At 44.9% G+C, this 18,356-nt stretch overlaps 1 protein-coding gene across 1 annotated transcript; it reads left to right on the top strand.

Annotated features, from left to right (window-relative positions):
• Nucleotides 1-1,343: 1,343 nt before the first annotated feature.
• Sdr16c5 (short chain dehydrogenase/reductase family 16C member 5) lies at nt 1,344-14,606 on the top strand. The gene is made up of 6 exons (XM_038348265.1): nt 1,344-1,676; nt 5,462-5,593; nt 7,762-7,861; nt 10,154-10,298; nt 11,631-11,756; nt 14,513-14,606. The coding sequence occupies exons 1-6, from the start codon at nt 1,344-1,346 to the stop codon at nt 14,604-14,606; spliced, it is 930 nt and encodes a 309-aa protein (XP_038204193.1).
• Nucleotides 14,607-18,356: the final 3,750 nt, after the last annotated feature.

Here is an 18,356-nt window from a genome sequence, read left to right as displayed (position 1 = left end):
TTGAGTTGTTGGTCCCAGGGTACAGTAGAACCCAGTGTTGAAGCACAGATCCAAACCTCAGTCCCCCCCCCCCCCGGGAGCATTGTTAACCCGGAAAACCCCCAGATGCACAGATCAGGCCCCATCAAGCTATTGCCCAGACTCTGATTCCTGATGCCCGTCATGGGCAAGGTTCCTCCCAGCGATCTTCCCCTCTTGCTTTTTTTCCAATCTGGATCAAGTCTCCCACCAGAAAGAACTTTTCTTTATGACACTCTTGCTTGTGATGACCCAATTCTGGGCTGGCAATCTGTTTCTCCACTTAGAACAGTTGGGGTCCCGATCCTGAGGTTATGAGAAAACGAAGGGCCAGCAGCTCCAGCGTACAGAGAGCCAATTGAAGCTGATACTTGATGAACACATAACGTGGAGCCAGCCCAGCCTAATGCTAGCTCAGTGACCTTGGGCAAGCCCATACACATCCTCTTTATCTGTCAGTCATATCTGTATAGAATAAGCCAGAAACGAGCTTAGGCTGCATCAACTTTGTGCCAAACCCTTATCTCAGGTACAGAACTTCCCTAACACCCAAGCCCGGGAGAGAGGAGAGAGAGATCCAGAGAGACGAAGGACTGCTGCACATCTCCCAGAGGCAGAGAAGGCATCCGAATCCGTCTCACCCGACCTGTAAGTGAGGGGAGATGACTGAATGGGGCCCTCGGCCTCGGGAAGGGACTTGGGGTGTAGATGGAGCCCCAGTCACTTCTCCAATACTCTACGCAGATAGGATTTTACAGCTTCCTCTTTCTCTCAAATCTCTTTAGCTCTCGCGCTGGGGATCAGATGGAAGTCAGGGCTTCCCACGGGCTAGGCCAGCACCCTTACACTGAACTATATCCTTTCCCTTCAAATCTTAAGCAGCGCCACTAAATGAAAGAACTGTACAACAAACAAGGAAGAGGAAACCGAAAAGGAGACAAAAAGCATAGCACCCTAAGAGTTATAACACACATATCAGGATGTGGCAGAATCACTGAACAGCGCGTCAGGATGCATGGTTAGTGAGGCAAAGGTTAACAGGAAAGGAATCCAGGCACGCCCCTTGGCATAAATTTGGGTGAGGTGGTTCCAGTTGCCAATTAACAAGCATTGTTACACGTGGCCCAAAGCTGGCATGCAGATCTGAACGGAGCTGGAGGCCGTGTGTGAAAGTTGGACTCGATGTCATAGGCTGCTGTATTCCTGTCTGCCCCTGAGTTCGGTGTCGGCTTCCAGAAAGAACATTTGTATCACATTCTCCGTACTTTCCCTCAGGAAAGGAAACTGAGCAAACTCTCTCTTGCCTTCAAGGTGTTGGCCAGACCATGTCTTCCAACCTGGAATCGGCGAAGGACATGTTTATTTTCTTAGGAAAGACGCTGTTTAGTATCCTGGAGGCCCTACTTTTCCAACTGATCTCAAAGCCCAAGAAGAACGTTGCAGGTGAAATAGTCCTCATAACAGGTGCTGGAAGTGGACTTGGAAGGCTCTTAGCCCTACAGTTTGCCCGCCTGGGAGCTGTGCTCGTTCTCTGGGATGTGAATAAGGAGGCAAATGAGGAGAGCCTACAGGCAGTTCGGGAAGCAGGAGCCACCAGAGCGCATGCCTACACCTGTGACTGCAGCCAAAGGGAAGAAGTGTACAGAGTGGCCGACCAGGTACATCTTGGAAGTCTCACTGCTTTCTGTGGCTTGTGAGAATCCTATGCAATTATGTTGGTATGCATCAGCATTGCTCATTGGCCTCTCTGTCTTAGTGCCTTCCAATTTTCTCCAATATACCTCTACTTCAAAATAACCTGAGGGAATAAGAATTAGAAATGTTTTATTCTTGTTGTATGCAAAATGTTTTTGCTAAAAGCCCTGCATGTAACATAGCCCTATAAGGTAAATTATTGCTCCCCTCCAAATATAAGAACAGGGAATCTGTGCCGGCATGTAGCTTCTTTTAAGAACAGAGATGATAACTGACAAAGGTATGGCCAGGACTTGAGTGTCTTGATTCCTGTGTGGCACCCTGTGCTCTGGATCACCTCGCACAAGCCAACTATATTAGCGCAGTGTAAGAAGGAATAAAATGTGGAAGAATCCTTCTTTGAGGAGCCAGAAACAGATGCCAAGTGCTTTGTCTGAGATCAAATAGTTAGTATGTGGGCACCCTTACATTCTGAGTTAAAACCAGGAGAGGTCCACCCTCCCCTCCCTTCATGCCTTCCATCAGAATATGTGCTTTTCACAGGTACTCATAAGAAAACAAGAATTCTCATCCTGAGAATATTTATTTGATTTTGGTGGTAGTGGGGCTTGAATCCAGGATCTTGGTGCTTACTAAGCATTTGCTCCAGTCCTGAATTGCATCCAAAGCCTCTAAAACCAACGGTTCTCAATTTCACAGGGATCACATATCAGACATCTTGCATATCAGACAGTTATATTACGATTCATAACAGTAGCAAGATTGCAGTTATGAAGTAGCAACAAAAATAATTTTATAGTTGGGTTACCATAACATGAGGAATTGCATTAAAGGGTCTCAGCATTAGGAAGGTTAAGAACCACTGCTCTAAATGCTTCCTTGGTAACAACAAAATGAACATTTAAGATTTTAGGAAACTGAAACTCCAGCATATTGGCAGAGAGGCTGTTAGTTCATCAATGGACAGTCTTGTCCCTCCTGAGGACTTCTGTGCCCTTATATGCATAGTAGGATGCATATAGCACATCATCTTCACACTGAGATGCATACACCATGCACTACTCTCCCGGGCCAACTAGGGAACTTGGTGTTGCCCAATTTGGTGGAAAGGAAGGATCTAAGTTAGCTTGCTCCAACAGCCTTTCTACTTCCCTTCTTTCTTATCGCTTATTTCAGGACAGGCTGTCTGACGCTGTCTGAGAATCCGAACCTGATAAACTCAACCAGGCTCACTCTGGGAGCACATCTCAAGTGCAGTCAACTGGTCAACTGTAGCTCTTTACCTAGGAAGCACCTATCGCCTAACATGCTGTTACAACCATCCTCTCTAGCCAGGCTTCAGCATCATGAGCCTATACTCACACACTGAAGACCTTCATCTCAATGGCAATTAGTGCAGGGTTCTATAAATAATTCCCTCCCTATCTCCTGAATCTGAAATTTAGGTCTCTCCCAGATACTTGACTTCTGAAATGGTCTACCATGTCATAGTCTTGCTTGTGTTCATCTTTTGTCACCTTGTGGTCTTGAAAAGCCCTGACAATGTGCCCTTCTGTATTTAGGAGAAGCTACTCCACCCATGAACTCTCAAGTCCACTTCTTCTAGACAGCAGGAGGCTAAGAATTTTTAAGGCTTGTCTCCAGAAAAAAAAAAATGAGCAAGGAGAAAAATTTGAAGTGGTACACCTTGTGTTTTCTTTCTGCTCAGTCTTGCTTGGCTTTGAGAGCTTGTGTCCAAGAATCATAGCTTAGCCGTGAGTTTAGAAAGTCCAGTGTTGCTTCATGGCACATCTGAGTGACAGGTTATTTCAAATAGTAAAACATGAGTAAGCCAGGATTATTTAGTTTTCGTTTATCCTTGATGCAGTACTAAGGAATCCTAGCTATTTATTTGCTGACTGTAGCCTTCAGACAATCAAAACACAATCAGTTTGGTTTATCATATCTGTTTAAATAGCCTCTTCTCAAATTAAAGATAAAAATAAAGAAAGAAAAGAAAGGAAAGGAAGGAAGGGAGGGGAGGGAAAAGGGGGAGGGAAAGAGAAAGGGAAGGGAAAGGAAAGAAATGGAAGGGAAGGGGAAAGGGAAAGGGGAGGGGAGGGGAGGGAAGGGGAGAGGAGAGGAGGGGAGGGAAGGGGAGGGAAGGGGAGGGAAGGGGAGGGAAGGGAAGGGAAGAAAAACAGACTAACATCCTGAATTTCATTTGTAATATCTGAAATTTTCTTAAAATTGGTAACTGATTCCTGATTTCCAAAATTGTGGACTGCCTGACCACTAACAGAAGAGACATTTCTTGCTGCCTATAAGCTGATAAGTAGGGGGTGAGAAACCTGTGCTGTTGGGACTTCACGTCAGCCATCCTGGAGGTTCATAGTGAGAACCTAGCATGATTGACAGCTCAGGGCCTTCCAGCAGGTTCTTTTTTAAATCCCAGATCTCTTTCTGAGGGTTTTGACATTTGCACCTTGTGGAGCAATCTAGTGTCTACTCTTGACTGCCATTTGAGTTGAACTTGATGAACTATGAGCCACTTCCCAAAGCATACCTGTATTTAGATTTTATCCAGTACTTTATGTGAAACCTGGTACAGAATGCAGGTTCTCACTGTCTCTGTGTCCACAGACCTAGTCAGCTAAGGGAAAACCCAGCCGTATCACTCAGATGCTGAGGCCAGGCCTCCCATAACAGCACCTTCCACCACCTTCCATGGGGACATGTCCTCACCAGTACCATTCTGCGGTACTTGATGTACTTCAAACTATCCATTCTGTCAGGTGCGCACACACACACATGCACGCACGTATTCATATATACATGTGTACACACAAATATACCCACACATACATCTGTGTACACGCACATATGCAAAGACATGCACAGACACATATACTCAAATGCACACATGCACACACATGGGTATACACACACACACAGCTAGAGATACAAGAGGAACTGCTGTGAGTCTCCTTTGTGACACATGGTATCTGCTATGGGTCATTCTTTCTCAGTGGTGGGGGTCAGGTACTACTAGTAAATGATCTAAATGGCACTGATGAAATATGGGACACAAAGGAGAACTTGGGGACAGTACCAGCTTTGTCATCATCCTGGAAAGGCTCACAAAGCACTAGGAACCAAGATGACTAACTGAAGGCTTGTCAGAGGGGAAGGGTCCACTGTTACACCTGGAACCCTTTATTCTAAAGTAGCAGTGCCTGGATGCTGTGCCAAGCTGGTATTTCCGCAACAAACATGACTCACAGATCTTGTTCCTAAAAGTTCTAGGTGGAGAGAAGAAAGCCAGTCTGCTGAGGAAAACAAGACAGGCAGATTCTAATCTGCCTTATGTTCAAGATATATATTTTCTTTCTTCTCGTGGGCTCCTGCCTCCTCCCTCTCTTTGCGGATGCCAGAATGGGGTCTAGATGCTATTTGGTTATTTAAAGCTATTCTTATATCTGTCATTTGACTAGAACGATGTGCTACCAATGCAGAACACAGAACAAGGTTCCTAGACACAGGTGGTAAGGTGAGCTCAGAGAGGAGGAGGAAAGTGGTATCATAGCATTCCCGTCTGTGCTGGAGAGAAGGAAGTGCAGTGTTGGGCTTAGAGATCTATTGCTGCAGTGTGGACTCTGTGATGAACATGTAGATCCAGCCTGAAGTACGGATCAAGACTATACAAATATTGGCAAAGAGACCATATACAGAAGTACTGGTTTGATGGTGGCGTTCTCATCCAATCCAGGTTAAAAAAGAAGTCGGTGACGTCGCTATCCTCATCAACAATGCTGGCATCGTAACAGGCAAGAAGTTCCTCGACTGTCCCGATGACCTCATGGAAAAGTCACTTGATGTCAATTTCAAGGCACATTTATGGGTGATTCTTTTTATTCTCATGCTAAATGCAAATTTACTCTGGCATTCAAAGTATTTTTCTCCTGCTCTATAACAATATTATCAAGGTCTAAATAAAACACACATCATGGGGGAGGTGGGGAACCCACAGGGATCTTTACACAGCCTATGGTGAGGAATTCACACAGGTCCTTACACAGACTAATGTCAGGAACCCACACGGTCCTTACACAGACTAATGTAAGGAGCCCACACGGGTCCTCACACAGACTAAGATTAGGAACCCACACGGGTCCTCACACAGACTAAGGTTAGGAACCCACACGTGTCCTCACACAGACTAAGGTTAGGTACCTGTAGTAAGGAGGGCACTAGTTTATTCCCGGCCACTTATCCCCAAAATAATCACACAGAAACTTTATTAATTAAATCACTGCTTGGCTCATTAGCTCTAGCTTCTTATTGGCTAACTCTTACATATTTGTTTAACCCATTTTTATTAATCTGTATATTACCACATGGCTGTGGCTTACCAGGTAAAATTCCCAGCGTCTGTCTCTGGTGACTCCCTGACTCTGCCCTTCTTTCTCCCAACATACAGCCTAGCTTTTTCTGCCTAGTTCTGTTCTGCCCTTGCCATAGGCTCAAAGCAGTTCTTTATTCATTAACCAATAAAAGCAGCACAGTGACAGAAGGACCTCCCACACCAGGAACCCACACAGGTCATACACAGCCTATGGATAGGAACTTACACGGGTCCTTACGGGAGAAAAATAGAAAGACCCAGATATTAGAAACTACTGTATCCCTATTGGAATTACCTATTTTGTCCCAAATGTCCTCTCATTTGTGGTGTCTGTGTGTGTGTGTGTGTGTGTGTGTGTGTGTGCGTGCGTGTGTGTGTGCGTGTGTGTGTTTGGTGAGTTTACTTACATCTTTACATCTAGATAGTTCAGTTCCCCATGGAGTCTCCTCCCCATGACTTTCATGTTTATCCTACTTCTGTTTTTCCCTAGTCTCCTTCTCTTTCTCTGCTATTCTTGTTTCCCTGGCCCCTACCGTCCTCTCCTGGGTGTCTCTTCTAAGTGGTTCATATCTTTGAAATCCTGTGTGTGACCAAGCATGGGCATATGACTTGATTGACAGAGGCTCACATAACTGCCTGACCACTGGGCTCCAGCTCTCACAGCAGAGCCACAGAGGAGCCACTGGACCCTGAACACAGGGTCCTTGTTACGATGCTGCCTGTCTTCTTCACTTGATTTTTTGCCTCTTTCTCTGAAACAAAGCAGTGCCAAGCAGGTGACTGAAGAGAGGAGAGACTGGGCCTTTACAGGAGGCTGCTTTTAGTTCTTTCTTTTATTTAATATTGTTGTTAGCTTTGATTTGGGGGGTAGTTTGGTGTGTGTGTGTGTGTACAGACAACAAACACCCACAGAACTCTTTCTCAAGCCTAGAACCCATTTTCTTAATCTCCTTGTCTGTATCTGTGGTTAATTTTTTATTGTTGCTCAAGACATCTTCCTCAGAAGTTCATTTCCCTTCCTGTACCACTTTTCTGTAGGGTCTCAGTTTAAAAATGAAGGTGTTCTGTATGACTGAGACACAGCCTAAGTGCCAATTGTCAAAAAATATATTTTACTTTATGAATTAGTATTGAAAATAAAAGGCCACCATTCAAAGAAGTATAGACTGGTTTAAAACAAAGTTCTTTCTCAATGGAAGCAGAGTGTCTTGTGAACTGTGTTCAGGAAGGTTTTTAAAATCAGAATTAAGCCAAGGAAAGAAACAAAATATATACCTATACAACGATGTCTGTAAGTGTTTATGGGTTTTGGATTATGGCTGTCACAACGAAGATTTTCCTGCACCACGTCGATTGTGATCTTAATGTTGTACATACATATACAACCTTATATACTGTATTAATATATTATATATAATATGTATTACATATACAAACAAAGCATTAATATGGATAAACTTTTAATATTATTGACAGTTTCATGGTGAGATAATGGTATAATGGTATAAAATACTCTTTAATATGTGCTTAGTTTCTTACGTCCATTGTCTTTAAAGCATTTCAGTAGTTTAAAAAAAGGTTTAATCCACAGTATCCATATACATACCTGAGAAAAGCATAGCACGTGCTATTAGGTATTAAAATCTTTCCTTTGCTCTTCTTAGACATATAAAGCCTTCCTGCCTACCATGGTTGCTAACAACCATGGCCATTTGGTTTGCATTTCAAGTTCGGCTGGACTAGTTGGAGTCAATGGGCTGGCAGGTAAGACCATTTCTGACCAACTTCAGCTTGCAGAATACCGCTAAGTCACTAGCATTCACCTCATGCCCTAAGACTAAAAAGGTCAACGCACTGAAGGTCTGATCAGTAATGTGGGCGAGACTTGCTCTGTGCAGCGGAACTGCTGTTGATACTACACGCTTTGGAGTCTTGAGGTCTCATGCAGCCCCCTCTACTCAAGAGAGAAGGGAGATGGGGAGGGAGCAAGAGAGCTCAGCAGCACAGCTGTGTTCAGAGATCAAATTCACTTGGCACTGTTGCAGGATGCTAAGGAACCCAGCAGCCTTTTCCCGGACATCCATTAGGTGGTCCCTAATGTAACCTACAGAATTTGGAAAGCAAAGGAACCTTCTCACTTCTCCACTGGCCAACTGCCTGCACGTCCTGTCAGTCTCAGCTCTCTCCCCACGCCCAGCTGATTTGACAACCAAAGTTGCCAAGTGAAAAAGAGATTCACAAAGATCTCTAGTCAAGGCCTAACTTGGGACAGACACCTCCTCCAGGAGTCTGCCTCACATAGGTGTGCAGGTCACCGACACTCACTTCCCCTGGAGTCTCGTTTAAAATGGTTCTAAACTGTCACAATGACATTATCTATGCCTGTGTACAAAACTGCCAGGGGTTTGTATAAAAGCCTTGGTGTTACGGGGACATGGTAGAACTGACAGGATGTCACCAGGTGGAAGGAAGTTAGGAGGCCACTGGGAGTGTGCCCAGGGAGCGGAGGCTGAGGTCCTGGCTCCTTCCTGCTACCTTCTTTGTCTCTCGACCGCCATGAGGTAAGCTGGTTTCCTCTGTCACATGCCCATGCACGATGATATTGTTTTGCCTTGGTCCAAAAGCAACAAGACCAAGTAACCATGAAGAAAAACCCTTAAAGCCGAAGTAAAGCCTTCCTCCTTCCAAGCTGGTGATCTCAGTGTTTTGTCCCAGGGGTGGGGGAGCTGGCAGAACCCTGTTCCTGTGAGCAGCACTGATTGGAAATTTTGCCTTGCTGTGTTCCAGAAGTTCATTACTGGCAATACAAGGTTTATGGTTGGAAGGACATTTATTCCCAAGTTCCACAGACCATGCTGAGCATTCTTGTTTAGGTCCCTATATTACTTTTTTATGTATTTTGTATATATTTGTACTTCCTGAGGTTACGTGATTTGAATTAAGGGCTGACCATCCTATATCCTGTGTCATAGTTGTCACAGGCTCAACAAAGCAATGGCTTGTAAGTGAATCTGGCACTGTGGTCTAGGAGAGCATCCTGCAATCTTTCTCATCTCGGACTCCACTCCGTTGTTAGCATATCATTTCATGGCCCATGTTCCTACTTACTGCATATTCCTCCCCATACGATCATCTTGAAATGGTTGCCACATCTTCTGTTGCAACTAGTATAGTGAGTGACTTTAATGTAATGTCATCTAAAAGCTTGACAATACAAATAGACCTCGGAGCTGTTATGCATCTGGTTCTAAATCACTATAATAAAGCAAGTCACATAACATTTTTTGGTGACTCCAAGCAAATAAAAGCTATATAAATATATAACTATAATCTCTTAAAGGTACCATGCAATTATAGCTATAATTAAAAAGTGTTGTGCTTACCTTATTGTAAAATAAAGTTGTCTTAGTTGGGATAACTATTGCTGTGGTGGAACACCATGGAAAAAGCTACTTGGGGAGGACAGGGTCGATGTGGCTCACACTTCAGCATTGCTGTTCATCACTGAAGGAAGTCAGGGCAGGAACTCAGACAGGGCAGGGTCCTGGAGGCGGGAGCTGATGCAGATGTCACGGAGGGTGCTTCTTATTGGCTTGCTCAACATGACTTGCACAGCATGCTTCCTCATAGAACCCAGGACCACCAGCTCAGGTATATGACCACCCACAATGCACTGGGCCCTCCCACGTTGATCACTAATTAAGAAAATGCCCTATAGGCTTGCCTGGAATTATGGAGGCATTTTCTCAATTGAGGCTCTCTCCTCTCCGATGACTCTAGCTGTGTCAAATCTTAAAGCTAGCCAGCACAGTGGAACTGCTAAAGGCTGACGCTAATGATCGCCTGAGCAACTGGAAAGATGGAGGCAGACATGCTCAGTGCACAGCTGTAATTAATCTTTGAATCATGAAAAAGTCACTGAGGTGCATGGTGACAGAATGCAAGGGCAGCCTTTCATGTTACAGCCGTGCAGACCTGGACAATTCCTCTCTCTCTCTCTCTCTCTCTCTCTCTCTCTCTCTCTCTCTCTCTCTCTCTCTCTCTCTCTCTCTCCAGACTATTGTGCAAGTAAATTCGCAGCCTTTGGATTCGCTGAATCTATGTTTCTGGAAACATCTGCCCAAAAACAAAATGGGATCAAAACTACAATTGTGTGCCCATTCTTTATAAAAACTGGAATGTTTGAAGGTTGCACAACTAAGTAAGTATGTCTTTTGATTTTAAAGGCATTTAAATTAACTGTCTGCCCGCCTAATTGTACTCTTTCCTTGGAGTTGCTTGGGTCTTTTCTAAAATGTTTTCTGGTCCATGAGTGGTTTCAGAATTATAGCTCACACATGCATTGAAACTGCTGATTGGTGCATTCGGTGTATCATCAGTGTCCAGATACATTCTGTGGCCCCAGATCTGCTTCTCTGTTTCCTCTCTCTTGCCACCCATTGCCATTCAGGCTTCCTGCCTGAGCCCAGGTAAACTAGACATCGTTAAAGGAAAACAGCCCCAAGATTCCATAAAAGAACACCACATGTCTTAGTTAACAACAGAATTTCCCAAATAATACCATGTGTGGATCAACCCCAGAAAGGTCCTATTGATAGCACTACAGGCTGTAAGTTCAAGAGCCAGGGTGGAGTGAGGTGTATGGCCATTGTCTTGTTAGTTAGCCCTTGTTGGCCAAGGGACAAAAAGAGTGGGAAGGACAGAGGGAGGGTCCACTTCTGCTGTAGCTCTTCCCATAAGGGCACTATTCTCCTTCACAAGGGCCCCACTCCCATGACCTAATTACTTTCTGAGATACAATTCCTGATTCAGATCATCATAGGAAGGTCAGGCATAGGTATAAATTTGGACCTTACACCTTCAGGCCTTACAGACACAAATACCCACATTTGCATCTTCTGAACACAGCCCAGTTTGTTTCCACTGGCTCACGTCACTCTTAGTCTGTGGTGGAGACTGCTTGTTTGTTCCCTGGCCGCCCAGACCCAAAATAACTGCACAGGAATTATATTAATTGCAATACTGTTTGGCCAATAGCATAAGCATATTTCTAGCTAGCTCTTACATCTTAAATTAACCCATTTCTATGAATCTTTGTATTGCCACAATGCTGTGGCTTACCAGTTAAAGTTCTAGGTGTCTGTCTCCTCTGGCAGCTACATGGCATCTCACTGACTCCACCTACTTTCTCATCTATCTCTGTTTGGAATTCCCACCTCACTCTATTCTGCCCTGTGAGAGGCCCAATCAGCTTCTTTATTAGCCATAATAAAACATATGCACAGATTGCAGAGGGGAATCACAAATCATTAGACCATTCAGTAAGGTTCCATATGGATGACTATTTGTAACATAAATATATTAATTACAATGTGTTTCCATTTCATGTTATAGTCGTGCTATTACTACTTTGACAATAAAGTGGGCAAATCTAGATATAGCAAGAAAGAGGTATGGCAATGTCTTATAAATTCTTTATCCCTAACCCTAAGGAATGATTTTTTTATTAATTTGAGTTTTTGTCTTACCATAGCTGTCCTACTCTGCTACCAATTCTGGAGCCGGAATATGCAGTCAGAAAAATAGTGGAAGCTATTCTGCAGGAGAAGCTGTACCTGTATATGCCAAAGTTTTTATACTTCATAATGTTCTTAAAAAGGTAATGGCATCTGCCTCCATGTTTCCCCATGCGCCAATCACCACCTTTTCCACGTCCTACCAGAAAGAGCCACTCGGCAAGCACTAGTTAGATTGATGGATTTCTAAAAGGAAAATCTTCTCCATACTGATTCTCATCTCCACGACAATTTATTCAGTTGCAGGGCCCCCCCACCATGATTCCAGAGACCCTCTCTAACAACTTAGCATTGTTTTCAAAACTTAATGGGCTTACTAAATGAGCTATGGATAGCTTTAAATAGGTATCTTGTTTCTGTTTGGTAAAGATGTTCTTACACTCATCCTAAAATGATTGTGCCAGCGTAGATATGGGATCTGTGCTTCCTCCAGTACAGTCAGCCAGATGCCTCAAGAATCTGCAATATTGGTAAAACTGGCAATTGCTGCTAAATTTTATCTACTAGAGAAGAAAAAAATCTTCAAACCAGGTGAAAGAGGGCTGGGTCTAGGTTAGTAGTAGAGTGCTTTCCTGGCTTACACAAGGTTCTGGGCTTGATTTCCTGCACCAGAAAAAAAGAAAGAAAGAAAGAAAAGAAGAAAGGAATGAGAGAGAAAAGGGAGGGGGAGGGAAGAAGAAAGGAAGGAAAGATGAAGGAAAAGAAAAAGAAAGGAAGAAAGAGAAAAGAAGGAAAGAAATGAAAGGAAAACAAGGAAGAAAGAAAGGAAATAAAAGAAGAAAGGAAGGGAAGGAATGGAAGGAAGGGAGGGAGAAAAAGAAAGAGGGAGGGAAAGACGGAGAGAGGGAGGGAGGGAGGGAGGGAGGGAGGGAGGGAGGGAGGGAGGGAGGGAGGGAAGAGAAGAGAGCACCATTGCCTACTCCTGTGCCCTACACTGCCTTTCACTGCTGAAATCCAGCACCAAAACCTTGAGAACACTGGCCCACATGCAGGCTGCTGCTGACCTGCCGAGCCCACTGCTCATTCCTAGTTTCTCAGTTCAGTTTCAGAGATGGATGTGTTTGTGCTTCCCCTGCCAGTGACCACACCTTTACAAAGAACACACTCCTCAGCCAGCCACCACTTCCTGATAAGTGGAATCGGTCTTTTCGGTACCTCCTGTTACTCCTCTCTTGGCCCACCCATTCTGTACACGGCTCCACTCCCGATCACAATGACAGTTCTTCAAATGTTTGAGCATAGTGGTTATTCTTCACATTGGTCGCACGGCTAACAGTCACAGACATGCTTTTCCCATTAACTACGTGCATCTGCTTAGAAACAGAAATCATTCTTACAGCCTTGCCTTTTCCACCCTTCCTCTACCACAGGAGGGAACCCTGCAGCCAACAGGCTGTGGGAGGCAGCACAAGCGATCTTTGAGTAGCAATTCGAAACCCAGGCTTATGGCCCCGCTCTGTATCAAGCCTGTAATTCTTACATGCCCTCTGCTCTCCAGGCCTCGGTTGCCTTGTCCACAATGATGGTTTTTGGCGGTGCATACAGATTAGATAATATCTGGTTATTGGACAGTGTGTGTTCCCACAGCACAATGGGTAGGACTTGTGTAGCCGCAGATTGCGCTATGACAGAACTAACTCTAAGAACATGAAGCTTCATTTTTTTTTACACTGGATCATGATATATGACTTTTATGGCCTGCCCATTCTGGGACATGTTTTGCTGAAGGACTACATCATTCTGGAGAAGTAGAAGAAAAACAAATGGGTTCAATGAGAGAAATTACATGAAGTGCTCCTTCAGACACGTAGAGAGATGTTAGTCATGCACCACTCACCGTTCAAGGACCTGGGGTTACATAAGATAACAAGACACAAAGCAGCCCCTATCGTGATAGAAATTGGCTTCTCGGAGATAGATGTCACGTGAGCAAACAAAGACTAGGTGGGCAAGCTGTTCATACCCACGACACTAGCGTTAGGAAGGCTGAAGCGAGAGGACTGCTATGCATCTGCCATCCTGGGCTGCATAGTGAGATCCTGTCTCAAGACCTCCAGCCCTACCAAAAGAAGCCATCCTGGGCATCATAAGTATTGCATACATATCAAACCAGGAAAGGGAATCTCAGAACTGCAGTGAGAAGGGGCAGCAAGCGAAGATTTAAGGACTGACTGATGGAAATCTCCCTAGTAGGTCAACAGTTTACCAGAGCCCTGAAGCTGTGGAACACACAGACCACGTGTAGGCCTTGGCGTGTCAAATAGAGCAGCAGTGGGCCCAAACCCTTTCCCTCACCCCACCCTGAAAACAAATCTCAGGTTCTCTGCAGCTACTGTCAGTTACTCTGAACTGTTAGTTGTCAAGGTCAGTGGGCGCGGGCAGAGGCATCTGTGTGTCTTCCCAGGCAGAGCTGGGGACGGAAGGCACAAACACCTTAGCTTGGCTGGCCAGCTGCGGGAGAGTCTCTTGTGTCTCATCCTCACAGTGGTCATAGGAAGAGGGACACCCTCAGCTTATATCTGAGGACATGAAGGCGTACAAGCTGGTAAGTTGCCTAAGCTGGCATTGAAAGTGCCAGCGGCAGATCCACCTACTCCAACGTGTGCCGACAATCCCAGTATCTTCAGCCTACACACGCTACTCTAAGTTGGTGATATTTTGGAGACCAAAATGAGCAAATTGAATATCCCAAGCTGTGCAGGAAACCTCTGAGCCCCAGCCTGTGTGAGGAGTGCATGAACAAGTAACTTCTTCTGTGCAAGCGACTGTCTTCGACTGACCTAGCAGAGGTGTGTTTGCGGATGGTAACCAAAAACGTTTCCTCTTCCGTTCTTTGTAGCTTCTTGCCTGTCAAGACAGGAATGCTGATAGCTGACTATCTGGGAGTCTTCCATGTGATGGATGGCTTCACTGGCCCAAAGAAGAAAGCTTAAAGCCAAGCTCCATGCCCCGTGTCATCTGATGCCCATTGCCACAGCAGGCTTCTATCAAAGAAGAAAGGTGCTTTCGTCTGACCGAACCCAAAGACAAGTATAACCCATCTTCCTCTATGTACCAGAATGTCTTTCCAGTGTCATTCATATGCAATTTAATTTTTTTTTGGTTGAGTGTTTTCCGTTTTTGTTTGGTGCTTTTGCTGTTGTTTGTTGTTTGAAAAATAAAAATGGCTCTTTTGTCATTTCTATTTCAACCCCTATGTCAGTGAAACCATACATACACATACAAACAACAAAGACAGACTCAGCAAGTTCTACTTATATATATTGGTGCTTAAAGATATATGTGTATGTAACAAATATAACCCAAGAGAATGAGTGTATCAGTGTGAGCAAGGGGTGATGTGAGAGGGGTTAGAGGAAGAGTAACTGGGAAGGGCTGGAGGGAGGAAAGTGGGGGAGGGGTATTTCAATTTAAAAACATTTTAAAAACGAAACAAAAAATTTAATTATAGGAGACAGAGGTGAGGTCAATGAGCTGCCCTAATTATGGCGGCTCCTACAGAGCAGGTTGCCGTGGTTGAACCTTGGTGGGGCAAAGGAGGTGCCATGAGCATCTTGCGGCAAGACCTCTCTCCAGAGGACACACAGAAAGGCAGATCTTCTACGGCCTTATTCTCACTTTGGGCTCCTTTGAACCCGGGCCACGAGTGTGCAAGGGGCTTACTGCTTCAGTTGTCTGAGCGGCTATAACAGAACACGGGGCAAAAGGAGCTAGGAAAAGAGAGTGAACGTTTATCTGAAGAACTCGATTTGAGAGGACAATCAAATAGGGTGCCCAAGCAGCAGTACCCAAGAGTCAGGGAGCAAGATGAATGCCTGTGCTCAGCTTGCCCTCCGCCGCAACGGTGCGCAGCGGTGCCCTCCTACCTAGTTTACCTCCTCCAGGTAACACAGAGTAACTCTCACAGTTGGTCGCATCCTGTCAGACTGGCAGAATTAAGAAGCCCACTGCCCAGTGCCCTGTCAAGTGGCACTTGTTAGATAAATGCCTGTCCGACACAAGGCACTGCGGCTTTCCTGGCCGTGACATTATTCCAGGCATTCAGATGGGATCATATTTTTATCCAAGATGAGACCAGAAACCGGTGGTTTCTTACTCTGAAAATGAAATTTTACTGAGTTAGATTTGTTGTTATTAACTGATCCGAAGGCCACACCCAGAGCTGATTCCACTGTTTAACTTGGTAATTCAAACCGGGATTCACAGCTAGGTGTTTTTCACAGAATGAACAATTTCTTTCATCTGTATTCATTAGCGGCACCCTCGCCTCCACGCCATTGTGTTCTTGAAGTCTAATCAACTGGCAAACTGCTTTCATGCTTTGTAAATTAACTATAAAAGCGAGATTAAGAAACATATGTTAATTACCATATCCCAGCAACTCACTCCCAAGCTGCTGGAGCATCCACCCACCCTGTGGGAGAAATAGGTTCTTTTTTGTATCTTGCCTCTGATGAGGCTGGAAGGGAGAGTTATCTTGGCAGACTCTCTAAAAGCCGAAGGAATCTAGAATTCAAGTATCTCCTGGGTAAGATGCTCTTGGAGGCGTCAGTCACGCAGTGCAGGTCCCCGGGATGCTGCAGACTGGGTGCCCTTGAATCTTCTTCAGGATCCTAGAAACCGGTTCTGTTCCTTTACATTCTACCTCAAATGTCATGTCGTGACAGCAATGATAACTAATATTTACTGTGTCCAGCACTACACTAAATGCTTCCCACACATCATTTCATTAAACAAAAACACTCCATCATGCCCCCAAAGAATTTTTAAAAAGGGATTTAGTGTATGCCAAAGAATACAAAGAACTTCGCTTTACACAGGCATCCTCCACCACTGTGGATGCGTAGTGAGAGGATCAAAGCCCCCTCCGACCAACCAACTGATGCTGTAAATCCTTGGCTAACAAGGTTAATTAGGAGAGAGGCACAATATTGCTCCTATACTGCGCTTCTGAGAGCGTGTATTCTGGGGCCTGTCTATTTAGTTGAAGGCTAAAGAAGTGGCTCTCAGGGAATTCAGCAGAACAAAGGTCCGAGCCTGAGCGGGCACCCACCACATCATAACAGCGCTAACAGCAATTACTTCTAATTGGAGTGCATCTCAGCTGGGCTGCTACAAAGGTCTGAAATTCAATTGTGGTTTTATAATACCCATAAAATTGTCTAAACAAATTCAGATTAACTTGAGGCACTTCTATGAGAAGAGACCACATGTAAATGAGAGGATTCTAGAGGGTGACAAATAACAAGGTGATTTAATGGCCCTAGGGAGCAAGTGTTCCCAGCATATTTCATACCAGTTTCTAGCTGAAACTCAGTCCTAATAAAGCCATGATCGAGAGCCAATCACCTAAATGAGCCTAAAGAAATGGAGGCTACGAACTACCCAGAGTCCCCTAGACAGACCACTCTGCCTTCTGAGGCAGCTATCCAGCATTTGGGATACTTGCTGCTCATGAACCAAGAAAAATTTTCTAATAAGAAGTAATTTGACTGAACTATATATGCGGTCTTTGTAATGTAATGGTTTTATGTTAAGGTGCTATCTTTCATTGGTTTGAGTTGCCAGAACAAAATACCACAGACTGAGTGTCTTATACAGCAGGAATTAATTCCTCAGTTTGAAAACTAGAAGTCTAGGGTGGGGGCAGTTGCTTGTGAGGGTGGACGCGGAGAAGGGTCTGTCCACACAGCATCTGGGTCCCTAAACACCCTTGCTGTGCATTCACACAAACAGAAGCCTTGACAGCAGAGGTTTCAGGCAGCCCGTCTCTTAATCATTAGTTACTGCATCAACTCCTAGGACCGCATTGCTGTGCTTTTCTTTGCCATCAGTAAATATTAAAGTCACGATGACACCACAGAACCTATAGGCCAGCTGCCCACTTCTGTATGATATTAATTGGCTTGTTTTCCCCTTCTCCTAAGAACACTTTCAGACTTTTATCTTCCTCAAGCCCAAACATCCCACGGCCTCCTCTCTTCAAGGATATCAGTCTCTCCTGCCTCATCAAGAAAATTGATACCGAAAACTACAAACTCCCCGGGGTTCTCCAAACCAGCACCTCCAAGGCCTTGTTTTGCCTCCACCCTACACACACGACTTTTCCTCAGCCTCAGAGGAAGCAGTGCACCTGTTGCAGACTCCTCCCCAGGCAGGGTCCCCATGCGGTACCTCCAGAGCGCCAGCTTTGATCTCTCTTTCCTTTTCACAAGCTCCACAAGTTCTTCCCTCCTGTCCCCCCAACACCCTGCAGAGAACGTGCGTGCTGTAACAGTCCCGCTGTGGCAGAAACACTCTCTCCTCTCCGTCACCAGGTATCATTTACAGTGGGTCCCAGATTAACCGTTCATCTCCACCTCGCACGGATTCCCAAGCCAATTCCGTGTCTTGATGGATCTTATGAAAAGACCTTCAAGGGTTGAGCTGTGCATCAAACGCTACCTCCCACAGTGACGTCACTCATCTCAGCCTTTGGTCCTGAGGTACCCTCTAGCCAACGGACTCTTAAGTGCTCACTCTTAATGTGTCGGTGTTCCTCAAAGTTCAGGATTCCCCACTTGACCATCCAATACCGAAACCCAAGTGCATGTTCTGCCTTTCCTTTGACTTTATCCTGTTGTCAATCAAGTTGTCTCACCCTCTCCCCAACTCTGGCAGCAGCTGTCCTCACCATCCAAGCT

Source organism: Arvicola amphibius, chromosome 11 (genome assembly GCF_903992535.2).
Source record: "Arvicola amphibius chromosome 11, mArvAmp1.2, whole genome shotgun sequence".
Lineage (NCBI taxonomy): Eukaryota > Metazoa > Chordata > Mammalia > Rodentia > Cricetidae > Arvicola > Arvicola amphibius.
This window is presented reverse-complemented; position numbering and strand designations above follow the sequence as displayed.

Bases quoted from the DNA above. Each gene is read 5' to 3' on its own strand.
- Sdr16c5 (XM_038348265.1), top strand. From the start codon at position 1,344: ATGTCTTCCAACCTGGAATCGGCGAAGGACATGTTTATTTTCTTAGGA. The intron at 1,677-5,461 runs GTACATCTTGGA...CATCCAATCCAG, and splicing joins TGTACAGAGTGGCCGACCAG to GTTAAAAAAGAAGTCGGTGA. The intron at 5,594-7,761 runs GTGATTCTTTTT...TGCTCTTCTTAG, and splicing joins ATTTCAAGGCACATTTATGG to ACATATAAAGCCTTCCTGCC.